The sequence below is a fragment of the Neolamprologus multifasciatus genome, chromosome 15, assembly GCF_963576455.1.
Source record: "Neolamprologus multifasciatus chromosome 15, fNeoMul1.2, whole genome shotgun sequence".
Classification (NCBI taxonomy): Eukaryota; Metazoa; Chordata; class Actinopteri; order Cichliformes; family Cichlidae; genus Neolamprologus; species Neolamprologus multifasciatus.
The window spans coordinates 12,503,065-12,518,062 of NC_140453.1; the positions used below are offsets into that span (position 1 = coordinate 12,503,065).

General features: G+C 42.7%; 1 protein-coding gene across 7 annotated transcripts in view; it reads right to left on the reverse strand.

The window, feature by feature from the left end:
- The window catches only part of syne1a (spectrin repeat containing, nuclear envelope 1a), a 156,154-nt gene that overhangs the window by 140,264 nt on the left and 892 nt on the right, over positions 1 to 14,998 (reverse strand). For 6 of the 7 annotated variants that reach the window (XM_085131864.1, XM_085131863.1, XM_085131868.1 and 3 more), the window contains exon 1: positions 1,868 to 8,905. In XM_085131864.1, the coding sequence (XP_084987990.1) occupies positions 1,868 to 1,952 (85 nt within the window). In that variant the 5' untranslated portion in view covers positions 1,953 to 8,905. Of the gene's footprint in view, positions 1 to 1,867; positions 8,906 to 13,223; positions 13,745 to 14,998 lie in introns of those variants that run through there. The other variant, XM_085131862.1, reaches the window with a different exon arrangement.

Consider the following 14,998-nt stretch of genomic DNA (forward strand, 5'->3'; position numbering starts at 1 on the left):
AGGCCGGTGGTTCTCCCTCTTATCTGCCATGTTCTAGTCATTTCTGAGTACAGTTTAAACATGAAATCTGGTGCTCTGTTCAGGGCTGTGATCAAAATACACAAACGCGACATTACCCCAAATGCATTGGTCTTGTTTATGGCAGCTAACGTAATGAAGGCCCTTTTGGAAACACCCAATCAATAGTATACATGTCTGCTGACGATGTCCCCTAAAAAGGCACTTAACCTGAATGAGAAAACCTAATAAATCAAGCATATATACAATTTTCTGTGCATTTATAGTATGAAATTGTGTGTGTTCTGCTGGATTTTTACCAACTAATGTATAGTTTATTCTTCGTGATATCTTGTGTCAGCAAAATTCAATGTTATGTGCAACCAATGTATTAAAAAAAATTGAACATGAATGAGGTTATCTCGGAGAAATTAACGTGCAGCTGCTACACTTATACCATTAGAGTGTACAAAACCACACAATCTACCTGGGATTCAAAGCATCCCATCACACGCATGCAACTGATGTTTTTGTGTGTCCCGTCTTTGCTGAAGAGCAATATCCTTGAGATAAGCACGTTATCAGCGAGAAAGGACGTCTGACACAGTGCCTTCCTCTACCTTAATGAAATATGCTGACGCCTTGATTGCACTCAAGTTGGTTAGTGTGTCACTGGGTGCTGTGGACAGACGCTAACGGGAAGAGGTGTGTCTGTGTCAGAGGGAAGGTACCTTTCATACATAATGCATATGCACTCGCACATAGTCATACATGCCACTGAGCAGCTTCCCGCTCTACAAATTAATCTTTTGATTGGGTCCGAGAGTAATCAAATATTGATGGGCGGTAATATTGGATGAGAATGGGGAAAGATGTTCCCTCCCTCCACATTCTTGAGCAGGAACATGCGTGACGGTGAACATGCCTGCATGTGCGTGGTGCCAGCCTCTCAGTCTCAGGGACGAGGTGACTTTGAACCTGCCGCACAAATGCAGTCACTCTTAAGCACACACGCTCATCTTCTTTTAATATAACAATGGGAAACAGCCATCCTTTGCAGCAGCATTTTAACACTCTTGATTACCTTCTATATCACTTGACTCATGCACAGTCCCTGATTTCCCACAGCGAAGATCACCTTAACAAATTATCATTGATTCAGTCAAGGAAAAGAATGCAAACTTGGTGCAAACAAAGAGACCAGTTGTCAGACATCTCAGAGTATTTCCTTTCTTCTCAACAGTATAGACTGATAATGTGATTTATCCAGAGACAAGCTGGCAGACAGAATGCTGAATATGTGATATCCAAATGAGCAGAGAGGCAGATAGCCACAGGGTCAGACAGAGAGATAAGGAATCAAGCATTTTGACAGTCAGCCCTCTGTGCTGTGACACCTGCAGTGAGTTGTTACTTGTCTGCTGGGTATGCTTGTTTCACCAGCTGGAGACCTCCACACACACACACACACACAAACACACACACACACACACACACACAAACACACACAGGCAGATACACACTCACTCGCTGACTCCGCCAGTGTGGAAACGCCCCCTTCAGACGTCTGCCCATTTCACTTTATTCACACACTCACAGCTTCGACAAAAAAACAAAAGCATCCTTCAGGGAACTCTTTGGAAGAAAACTGCACTGCAAAATGCACACAATCATTCATAGTTATGCACACACACATACACATATGTCCAGCAGGCACGTACGGTCCATGCTGCAGTGCCGTTTTAAATCACACACCCTACACACATGCAAAAATACACATTTTGTGCACTTGCTTTCATTTTGGAGTCTCTATCTGTCTCAGCAGGACACACACATGCACACAGCCGCGCACACAAACTGCCCCACTTACCCCGGAGGTATTGGTAGAAGCCGGCCACCAGGTTGAGGGATGTGTTCTTTTTCGGGGAGGCTTCGCCCCCTACTTGCCGTGCCATCTTGTTATGCCTCAATTTGTGCTTGTTTCACGGGGGCACTGAGAGGACATCAACGACAACCTCTGGGAGAGGCAACACTTGCCCTTGCTCCTGCCCTTGTTGCCCACCCCCCTTTTTTTCGGGGGGAGGTGTCTTTAAAGAGCTTCCTGAAGCACCGGACCTCCTGAGATGACAGCAGTGGAACTGTTGCGCTGAGGTAAAACAGGGAGGAAAGAACCACCCTCTTGTTTCTCCTGTCGCCCTTTACGTTCTGCCGTCCTCTGTCCTGTCCTGCAGTAGCGGGCTGCAGACTCAGTCAGACTCAGTGGTTTTCCTGCCTGTTAAGCAGCTTGGGAGTGTGATGTGAGAGTACGCGTGATGCAATGACTGTTTGTGTGTGTATGTGTGTGAGAGAGTGCTGCGCAGTGCCGGCTTGCCTCAGCATCAGTCTTTTTTTGCTTAGTCTCCCTCTCTCTCTTCCCCTCTCATATCCTCCCTACCTGCGTCCTTCCCTCCCACGTTTTCTCTCTCTCTTTCTCTCTCTCTCTCTCTCTCTCTCTCAATTTTTCGCTATAGGCTGCAGGAAAAAAAATTACTTCCCTCCAATGGCTAGCCAATCAGAGTGCGTGGGAATGAGTGATGTCACAGTAGCCCCATCCGCATGTGGAAAGGGAGGACTTAGCGGTGGTGGGTGGGTTAAAGGAGACCATTTAGCAGGTTAGTAGGGGAAAAGCGGGAGCTCTTCTGTGACAGCACCACACACACAAACACACAAACACTAAAGCAACGCGGGGACAGATGTGCAGGAATTCCCTATGTGCTGCTGGCACTCTTAATTCCCCTCCTCGCTCTCCCTCTGTCATCCATACAAATACCATGCAGTGCTCTGAGGCACGCTGCTTCTTTACTCCATAGAGCCTTCAGGGGAGCAGACTATCACTGACAGTCATCCTGTCTGATCTCCTACTGTACTCCCTTCAAAAAAAGAAAAAAAGAAAAGAGCCACTTTCATCTCAACCACAGTCACAAACAGTCTGCTTGTTTTCTCTCTGGGTAAGCGACTACCGAACAGGAGTGGAAAACAATACAGGAGGATGTAATATCTGGGACGAGGTTTGGATTGTCATACAGCATGAAATGTACACAGTCCACAAAGCGTCTCGGACAAGAACAATATAGGGAAGTCCAGAACAAAGAAGACCACCACTTTCATTCTGATTCAGTCATGCTGTGGAAACTGCACTGCTGCTGCTGGTAAAACTTTTACTGCTAAACAAGGCAACAAGAAAACATTAGACAATGGGTGCACTGTTTGTCCAACTACTGAGAGTTCATTTTACAAAGGCATGTTCCCTGAGCGCGAGAAATCCCAAGACGATACTGGGAATTAAACAAAAAGCTAACTTGTGCCATTCCCTATGGTTTAACATCTTCTCATGATGTTGCTGGGTGTGCATGTCCCCAGTGTATGTTGACCCCTTCTTCTTTCACACTCTGATTCCTATCTCAGTTTCTGCCTGACCTCTGCTCTCCTGCATTCAGCCTTTTCTGTTTATTCCCCGTCTCCTCCAACAACCACAGGCACACACGCGCACACACAGACACAAAAACATACAGCCAGTGTGAGCTCTGGCAAAATTAAAATTGCAGAGCTCCTTTTGAAACCATATTCAGAGAGTTTCCTAGAAAGCAATATTCATGCTGAAGAGCCCGGTGCATCTTATATCAGCCTTAAAGATGAAAGGACCATTCATCATTTGTATGATTTTCCCTTTTTGTTCTTTGGGTTCCCCCCATAAGGGATTTTAATTATAAAAGTCATCAATAACCGATGGCAGCTGTCATCCGCTATCTGTCTGCTGATAATCACACCGCTGACACTCCTCCCTCTAACAGCCCTGGAACTGGCCGTCATAATGTGAGCCTATCCCTCTGGATGACTCTTTGAAATGAGTGTCTGTCAAGCAGCGCTTTACATTTCTGAACATACAGTTGGAGAGCTGTGTATGTGTGACGGACTGTGCCGGCATTTTAGCTCAAGCGACAGTTCAAAGAAATATTCATGCAGTCCTGTTTTTTTTTTTTTCATATTGACAATTGCATTGCCTTTACCAGCTTTCTCTAAACTATAAAAACATGATTTATGCCAGTGGAAAGCAAAATCCATTGGGGGTTTCACTCTGCACAAACTCGCAATCCCAATTCAATAACATTACTGCAAGAAAATCCTTTGGCCCACGCTGCGCTGCAACCAGGCAAAGATCTATTGTTCTAGAGAGCCCACGCATTATCAATGATGTAAATAATAAAACAGAATATATTGACCGATGCACAGTGTGTTTCCATTTACTCCAGCCTCTATGCCAAGTTCAAGGTGCTGCTAAACAGCTACACACGAACTCAGAAGTGTGAGGGAACTATCCGAGGTGCTGAACCCGCCAAAAAGAATCAATCAACAAGAATTAATGCAATTTTTAATCCACTTTAAAGCAGTAAATTTACAAAGAGCCAGCACTAAATAATGACCAGCTATAGCCACGCTGAAAGTCCAAGTCTTTTGAGCTCAGTATTTCTATTTGTTTTGTTTTGTTTTGTTTTTTTTAGATAATTTTTCTTTTTTAACAGTGAAAAATGTGGAAGCAGAACTTCTCTGGTGAACTAAACTGTTAAGAAAAACAACCCCAGGGCAAAAACCAAAACAACATGGTGAGGATTCATGGGACTTATTAGACTTCACCACGGGAGCTGAGAGAACCACAGGGTGAGCAGGTGCACACAGGCTCACACACACATGTTGAACAGAATAAGCTGAATGGAGACAATCACTTTCACATATACTGTATGTACAAGAATAAACCAACAGACTCCTTTAGGCTGCAGATCTCAGGAGTGTTTCAGTCTTTCCAAGAGGAAAAAAAAAAGATGATAGTGGGGGGTTGAAACAGCCTGAACCTCAGCTGGTCTGGATCCCTGTTGGAGCCCCTGGCAGCCCCAGAAAATACCAGATCCTTCACTGAGGTTGTGGAGGTTGGACGTGGGTCAGCGCCCAGCGCTCACACAGGTATGCCTGCGGGGTGCGATGCTTCCTGAGGAGAGGAGGAACCGTCTCTTTTCAGCCATTAAAGGAAAAACAAACGCCCCCCTGGAAGGTGGAATAACGCCGTGTCTGCTCATCATATAATGCATTCACCCTAAGGATATTTGGGTTTTCTCTCTGAGCAAACAAGACTTCTTATTTAGCCCTTCATGACTGTACAGAGACACAGCGCCACCTTGTGGATAAGTAAAGCTTTAAGTATTTGAAGTTGATGGTGGGTTTTTTTTCTTATGAATGCATATTTCCCAAGAAGCAACGTACAGACAAAAGAAAGCAAGAGAAGAGGACAGAAAGAACAAGCTCAGCTTTAAACCTCAGCCTCTCAGATGACCCCGCTCTGCACTCAAAGCATTTCTGATCTCTTTTAATCTATTAATGACTCCACAACTCACCAGCCATGATTATGGCCGGTGACATATGGACGGGCACTCCACATACTTACTGTACAAGGTCACACACTCTGATGTCAAGTATTAATGTAGTAATACATTGATTTAATCATATTATCTTCACATTATTCAAGCTGGCGGACATTTAAATTCATCTAACAGCTGCATACCAACCTGGATTAATTGCTTAAACGACAGTCACTATGAATGTGTGTGTATATGATGAGGCTTTTTTAGATTTCTGAAAATAGTGCGTCTTGCAGCACAACATTAATGGATCGTGCCTGTGAACACCATCGTGCACTAAATGGATGGCTTTGTTGTACGCCGCAGAGGTACCCTATAATTGCTTCACACTCTTTCTCACACACACACAACCTATTTTGCAACACTTGCACGCTCACCCATCCCACCGCACTGATTTCACAGGGTTTAGAGGCTTTTCTACCCCTGCTTCTTCCAACAGCTTATTTATCCACTTCCTGACTCCAGCTCTTCTCTTTCACCCCAACAATTCCTAATTTATAAAAAAAAAACCCTTCTCTGCACTTCCGCTGGAGTACTTTAGCCCGAGCACTCAATAACACCATCTATCACGCTCTCAGCACCTCCACTCAACTCTCACGTCCATTCAGCCTCTCCATTCGCCATCCCACTTCATTTACAACACATTTTTACCAGACCCGACGTAAGTGCTGAGACGGAAGTCCAAATGTCAGCCAATTAGCATACCTAATTACATTTCAGTAATAATGATACCACATTAAAAGGACTAAGAAGGGGGGAACAAGTCAAAGTGATTATCAAAACAACCCCTTGCCACTTTCAAGCACCATCACTCCCTTTTCAGTAGCAGATGTGCAGAGAAGGCACTTTGTCGTTTGACAAAAATGTCCAAATATCACAGTGTTCATTAAAGCCAGGCCACTGATACAGTAATTTCAGCAATTTTAGCACCTGCGGTACTGACGCACACACATACACACACACAACAGCAATGAAGGCAGATCAGAATGCAAATGCAATACAGCAAAACAAACTAAAGGAATTTAAAAAAGAAATATGTATCAAATGAGACAAAAAAGTCTCTTAGCGTAGACAGTATATTCGTTTCAGATATTAATTTGATTCATTTCTGACAGAGGAGCTGCAAAATATCAGATACATCTTGCAGCGGATCAGTGTTAGTCCGTGAGCTACAGCCTTCTGTCTTGTTTTATCAAGGCCTTCTTTATCACAGCGAAATACATTTAGGTGAACACAACAAAATTTTAACATCACACACACAATCAGACTAAACAAGCGGCTAATACAAAGCATCTATTCCACTGGAGGCACAGGGGGTCGTATCAAAACACCATTCAGCGGCACTAAGAGCATTAGAAAGACTCAATTTGGCTTTGAAAAAATATTTTCTGCTTGATGTTTCTCTGCTGCTCTCCATGAATGTGTGTGATGATTGTGTGTGTGTGTGATGAATGTGTGTGTATGGGGGGGGGGGGGGGGGGAGTGCGGGAGTGGGTCAGACAGTCTAAGCTCTTTATCCAGGTTCAGTGGCCCGCCGCACATTACAGGGACGAGTAAAGTGAAAGGACTAGCGTCAGCACACTAAATAAATCACTGTGGCCAGAGCAGTAAATTCAGTTATAATGCTCGTCTTTGCTGTGAAATAAAAATGCTGCCTGGCACAGAGCCAGAATCATCTGCAAAATCCTGTTGCACATATCCACTTGAGCGCATTTATGCCCATCCAGCTGGGCAAATTTTCTATGTTATTAAAAGTGAACCTAAACCAATTCTTTTTTGCATCCGGCAGATGTCCGAGCGCCTTTTACTTCACTAAAACCATCTGTCCCATTCACAGTGCAGATCTGTAAAGGTATTACATTTAATTTCCTTCTACTTTCACCTGAATTTTGTTTTTTTTTTTTCCTTATTACGCATTCTTGCAACAGGCAAAAAAGGCTTGTTGTGTCAGATGGCAGAGTTGCGTCTGTTTCTTAAAAACAAAATGAGGTGTTTTTATTTTCATTATTTTCTGTGAGCGACACAGAAAACAGGAAAACTTGGAAATGACTTACTTATTACCACATTATCTGCCTGACTGACCTTTACGAGGTCAAGGATTCACAATCTGACCTCTATTTAAAAGCGCTAAATTTACCGCCAGAGGCAAAAGTTTCTACTATCCAATCACAATGAGACGGAGGAAAAAGGGGGACAGAGGTGTCTGTGGGTGAGAGATAAGAGCCTGCATGAGACTCAGAGTATTACAGAAAGAGGCTGAATGTGTCTCGGGGTCAAAAGCTCAGGTGTCAGGATTTTATCTGTTAAGACATTGTTTGGCACGTCCGTCAAAACTATCTGAAGCTTCAATCTGACAGACAGCATCACAGAAGATACTGTATCGTGGAATCGGTGTGGCTTAAAGCTGTGATTTTGCCCCATGCTACAGCACCTAATAGTTTGAGATAACATAAATACTCCTTTCATTATATCTTTAGAGTCACTTAATGCTGCCTGTGTTGCATAGAATTTTAGAGTTAGAGAAAGATTTGATATTGTAATTCTTCTTCTTCACTTAAATAACGCAGGAACACACTCTGACCTTCGTGAAAGAGTGACATTTAAAAGAGCGTCTAGAGTGGATGAGTGTGACCCACCGTACATATTGTACAGGAGGGACCCTCAGTGACCTAATCTTGTGATACGTCACTCAAAACCTCACTGACTGTCAGGTTAAAAGAGATTATGATCTGATCTGCAATAGAAGCTGCCACTGGGAAACTTGCATGGTCTGAACACAGATACCCATTAGTGCAGGGACACACACATACACACACACACACACACACACACACACACCCTTTTATCAAGCATAATGTGCTGTTACAGAAGCAGAGCCTGAACCAGACATGCCCCATAAGCCCACAAGGTGAAAAAGAGAAAAAAAAAGCCCCGTGCTGGCTGTCATGCAATTGCCGTTTATGGCAACGAGTCACAAACACAATCTGGAAGTACAAGGAGAAGAAGAAGCAGCAGAACAAACAACTCACGCTACAGCGTTGTTCCCGAGCAGACGCTCTGCCACAGTTCTGCTCTGGTGGCCTTGAAGACTTCCTCTGGGTCTGTTTAACCGCTCAGTTAAACTGCTGACACCCAGTCTTATTAAAAAATTACAAAAATAAAACATTGCACTAGAGCTATTTTTAACACAGCGATTATTTCGGTGTATATGTAAATGTGGACATGTGTGTCTGTGTGTGAAGCCACGGTGTGCAGAGCCACAGACGATAAATAGTGGTGTCACAGCTAAACAGGAGGCTGGCATGGCTCAAGGTGACCGTCTGCTCGGGCCTTCCTTGGCTGCGGCCGCATCATAATGTCGCCCCTGGCAACAGGATGTCAAGCTGGCCCTGTGCCAACCCAAGGATCTGTGCCAGGCCCACTAGCAACTAGGAGCTTAAAAGCTGGTGTGTGGGCTCGCTCTCTCCACCCCCCCCCCCCCAACCCCCAACAACTCTGCTGGTCCAGTCCTCATTTTCCTGCTTTCCCCGCTGCCGCTCTCATTCCCATTTCATCCATCTGAAACTCTCAGTATGGGGCTCATATCTTCCAGATGTGCTGCCTCTCTGTTGCCTATGCACTTTACCCTCTCAGTCTTTTTTTCCCCTGCTAAGCATCTTCTTTTACCAAAATTACACAATGCAGAGAAAACTCATGCAGGTGTGCACACCCACCTCAATGAGATTTAGCAAACTTGTCCACTTGATGGGCCGGCAGACGGCAGCGCCCAGAGGCGTAGGCATGGACGTACGCCTCTTCCGCCCACGACAGAGAAAACAGGTGAGAAATTGTAATAGCAAAAACAGCGCATCGCTTTTCTCGTTAATGAGAGACAACAAACAGGCAAATTCCACAGCATATGGATGAGTTCAGGCTGGGAGGTGTTCAAAGCGGCCTTGCCGTTCTCTGCCATATGGTGTCACTAATTGCGATGTTTTTGTTTTTTTTCCCCTTTTGTATGCGACAGAGAGGTGCACCAAAAGAGCTGGTTAAAGGGAGAAAAACACAAGCCCAAAACTGGGGCAAAAGTTTTGATTGTTTTGATGTTGCATTGAGCCGTTTCTTTCTTCTCAAGCGGCCGCCAAATTGAGCCTTGAGTGAGAACGGTTTAAAACATGGCGATTTGAGATCGTTATATTCCCTCGAGATGATGAGGAAATATGTTAAACTAATCGCGGTTTACAAGACATCCAAGTGACATTAGATTAGATATATTTATACAACTAACCAAGTTTTCTTCCCTCAAACACATGTGAACATAACAATTATCCCAGCAGAGTCACATTGTCATAAACAAAGGCTCCATACATTTCATCTACAGCTGTCTTTTAGGGTACAAGCTCAGAACTATATGATACTGGAAAGAACACGTTTTTATTTTGTGTTTCACTTTCATCTGCAGATTAATGAAAAAAAATAAGTGCTCCTCTTTGATTCCTATAAAACATCTTGATTATATTATCACAGGTTTAGCTCTCGCCTCCCAGGAGATGAACGGCAACCAGAACACATCAAACAAATGAAATTAGATTCTGCTTGCCCGCTGTCAACAAGCTAATTTGATGCTGTACTCAGAGGCGAGAACATATGAGATACATCAGAGTTACATGTTATGAAAAAAAAAAGAATAAAAAAAACTACAGAGTACAATCAAAAAGTTCCACGACTCAACCCATTATAAAGGAAAGACAATACTCCTGATTTAAATTTGGACTAAACCTAAATATCTGGAGAAAGTACATGTACAGAAGCAACTGTAAAGGGGCCCGGCCACTTCATTAGGTACACCTTGCTAGCATTGAGAGATTTTGGTCCATATTGAATTGATTATCACACAGTTGCTGCAGATATGTGTGCTGCACATGCAAGCATGTGCATGTGTATGTTCCACCCAACACTAAAGGCCCTCATCTTGATAGAGAAAATGTGACCGTGGAGGCCATTGTGTAGGACATTGTACTCATTGCTATATTCAAGAAACTAGCTTGATGTGATCGAGCATTGTGACACGGTGCATGAGAAGATGTGTACACATAAAGGCATAGACACGATCCGGATCAATACTCAGGTAGGCTGTAGCATTCAAACAATTCTGTGTTGGTACTAAGGGGACCAAAGAGTTCCAAGAAAATATCCCCCAACACTATTATAATATTAAGAGTAGTTTGAATCAGGGGTAAAAGGCAGGATGGAGCCATGCTATCTTGTTGTTTCTCCAAATTCTGACCCTACCCTCTGAAGATCACAGCAGAAATCAGAGTTCATCACACTAGGTAATGTTTTCCAATCATATGTTGTCTAATTCTAGTGAGCCTGTTTGAATTGTTGCCTTAACTTTCTGTTCTTAGCTGATAGGAGCAGCTCCTATTGGGTTCTTCTGTGGCTGTAGCCCATGTGCTTCAACGTGGTGTTCAGAAATCCTCTTCTGCATATCTTGTTTGTATTCAGTTACTGTTACCTTCCTATCAGCTCAAAGCAGTCTGGCTTCAGCCTTCTCCTCTGACCTCTGCCATCAGCAAGATATTTTCTCCTGCTAGTCATTGGATAGTTTCTATTTTTTTGGACCAGTCTCTGTAAGCCCCTGAGATGGTTTTGTAGGGAAATTCTCAGTAGGTCAGCATTTTCCGAAGAACTCAGATCAGCCGTTTTTGACACCGACAACCATGCTGCGTTCAAAGATACTCAAATCACCGTTCTTTCCCATTCTGATCCTCACTTTAAACATTAGCAAGTCGTTTTGATCATGTCTGCATGCCTAAATCCTTTTAGTTGCCGCCATGTTTGATGAATTAGACATTTATGTTAAGCGGCTGAACAGGTGTAGCTAATAAAGTGGCCGGTGAATGTAGATCAAGTACAGATTTTGCTTTTTCAACACATTTAGTAAGAACGATGCATATTCCAACCACAGGCAATATATCAGACTCGACTATAATAGGCACATACTAAATTCAGCAGAATCAAAGATGATCTACACGTTGTATTTTTGTGGTAACGGCTACTGCGGCTACATTAGAGCAGCATTGTTCCCACAAACCCTCAGTCTTTCCATTTGTAAAGACACCCACAGCAACAGAAACAATTTTATCTGAAATGCTTACAATTTGTGAAACCATTAAAGCAACAGTTGGTAAAAGGGCCGTTTGCTAAAATGAGATAAAAGTTTCACTAACTGGAGCTGACACACTGCCAAAAAAAGTAGGATCCAGTCAGAAGTCTGTGGCTGGAACAAACCACTGTCATGTTATTTACATCCTTACAGCATTCAATAGGAATCCTATACCTATAAGTAGTAGAAGCTTTTCAGATATCTAGAAACACCACCATTTAGATGCCGATGAAACATTATCCACCTCTTTGAAATGGGGGTGTCTCCCTGTGGATTAATTTGTATGAATAAATAATGGGATCATATGACACCCTTTCATTGTTGCAAATGGTTAAATGCGCACTCAATGCGTGTCTGCATCAATCCGTCTTTGCACTGGAGAGACGGCTCGAGGGGAGGCTTCTAAAATTAGATCCATCAGCGTACAATTGAGATTCAAAGTGTGCATCCACACCTGCACACAGTGATGCAGGGGAACCACGTGGCTGCTGATGCTGTTCTCAGCTTTCACAGAAACTGCCACCTCAGAAGCCGTACAGTGAGCAGCCATATTGGATCTCAGCTCTAGTGTCACCTGACTTTCCTGCTACTTTGCAAGCGTCATCAATCTGATCCTGTCAGCAAAGGATACATGATCCCGGCACACTGAGATACACCGTTTCCCACTGGAAGCTTGTGAAACTGTTAAAGCCATGCTGTTTCATTATTAGCAAATGGGAATAAATGCTAGTTATCTGCTGCAAAAAAATACAATAAAATAAAAATTTAAAGAATAGAGAATAAAATTTTAAAGAAGAAATAAAAGTTAGAGGTTAGAGAAGATTTAAAAAAATACTTTAAGCTGATTATTTTAAATTAGCCAGGTTGGATGTAACTGTGCCAGCAAGCTAAGGATATAACTGTCCATTATGAGGAGTCCTGCTACTACAGCCGAGTTAGGCTGAGGAATAGACTTCATCCTGTCAGCTTCTCTGAGGATTAGCTTTGCTATTGTCTGCTTCCCTGTCAATCAACATACAGAAACATATATATACACACAAACACACACACACACACTGCACTCCATGTGTGCAATCACTAACACAGATAGACCAAACACACAGCGAGCAAGCAGGCAATTAAAACAAACACAAAACACAAACAAGAATGGGGCAATAATGCTGTCTCTCACACATTTACTCATTAACATTTGATAAAGTTTTTTTTCCCAATGAAAAAGAAAAAATATATTTTAAATAATAAGCTCTAACCGCTGCAGGTTTCTCCATCTCGATTTTAAAAAAGATTCAGAGCATTTAAAATAAACCAAAGCACTGATAGGGCCTGAAGGTGAGATAAAACAGAACTGATTATAACCCCAAATTTCTACTGTACTTCTTGTACTGCATGCAGTGACATTGCACATTCCACTGATTTATGCCCTTCTCATACCAAACATTTATCAGCCATATGAACTTGAATTCCAGCATTACACATCAGGACATTCATGTCATGAGGATGAGATGAAAGACAGAATTTTCCACGCTGTCTCTACCTCATTCTGCTCTGCTGTGTCATACCAAGCTCTAGGTCACCTCTAAACACTCTGCAAAACCAAGTTAGAGCATTGTGAGTAAGCATTTAGCTCCTACCTTGCAGCTTCTGCATCACGTTGGTAATATCCCGAGCAGAGTGTCCGTAGTGCCTGGGTGATGCCATGCTGCTGTACTGAGGTCACTAAAGTCACGTCCCAGCTTCTGTGAATCACCCTGGCAAGATCCTCATGCTCTGACCAGGACTGCAGCAGTTTAGAGTCTTCACACTGACCGCAGGGTGTCAAGACTGAATCATGCCAATGTCGCTGTTTCTTTTGAAGTCATCCCTGTTACAGTAGCTGTCTGCAATCCTCACATTCTGCAGAGCTCCTCCCCTGGTAATGATGATGTAAGTGCAAACTGGATGTGTATGCGAGCATGCATGCATGTGTGTCTGTGCACTGAACATCTTAGAGGCCCCCCTCCCTTCCCTGAGCCTTTTACTCCTGCAGACTGTATAGCTTTGTGGTCTGCATGTACTGCCACCTGCTGTCCAACCAAAAGGAATACGCTTCCATCTCAGACCTCAGGATAGGGCTTCTTCTCTTCCCTTCTGGTTCTTGCACACGGGAAGTTGTCTTCAGTTGGGCAAATGTGCGTGTCAGCAGAGTGGCAAAAGAAAGAAACAAGAAAAAACAGAATGAGTCACATCAAATGTGCGATGGAAGATAAATCCCGCTTTAAAAAGGGCCGACATTAAAGAATCAAACCTGTCAGCACCAATACATGTTAAGGCTACCGAAAAATTATTAGACTCAATTTGAGGGTAATATTGGTTTGAGCATTAATTTGTTGAAATGGTTAAAGCCAAACTTGTGCACTCACTCCAGAGTGATAACTACGCCTTCAGCCAGACAGAAGGACTGATGTAATTGCTTTATTAGTGGTGGAAAATGGATGCTATTTACCAAGATTAACTGCCCTTAAATTACTGAAGATAAAATGGAGGCAAAATGGATTAAAACAATTAGCGTTAGTGATGCATAGAAAACAAAATCACTTACATATTTGAAAGCATGTTGTTTTGAAAATGAGCTAAATGGCTCTACCACTTAAAAATCCAGAAAGTATAATAATTTGTTGGCTTTGTGTGATGGTTAAGGAAAGAATTTCAAGCTCCAACCTGTTGTATAAATCACATTTGGGTTGGGTTGCACCTTAAAAATACAGTTTTTTAATATGAATTCATTGTAATAAATAAAATAATACAATGACTAGATGATCATATATTCTCTATATTTTTCTCCTTACTTAAAGGAATAGACTGGAACCCTGTTATTAATCAGTTTTCCTAACAGAAAAAATGTTATTTCACTGGTATTAATAGAGTTAGACCAGCTCTAGCATGATAAAATCTAAATATACATAAGCATACAGAGAACATGTGCACACGTGTGCAAAAGTATGACATAATGCTGCTTGATTTCAATATAAACTAGAAGTTTCAGTTGCTACATAATTCATTGCTTATTGGGCAGCTTTGTGAATTATCCCATGACATCACCTTTACAGTGTGCTCAGGTTAAAGGTTGGATGGGGTACGGGTGGCGGTGGGGGGGATTGGTGTCTTTTGCAGATCAAATCCTTGAAAATAAGCGAGCTGGATCCTAACCAAAGGGCATTTCATTTTAAATGTAGTTTTAAAGGAATCACACATATATTTTGGGGCTGGAATGACAAAGAGCATTAAGAACAAACCTCTGTGAATCAAGCAATAAAGCATCTCCCTTAAAACACAATGTCTAAGATATACTACCCAACAACAGATCAATGCCACTCTTTGAAATGCAAGAGGGAGGTGCGATGAACCACTGGGCTCTGAGCACTTATCG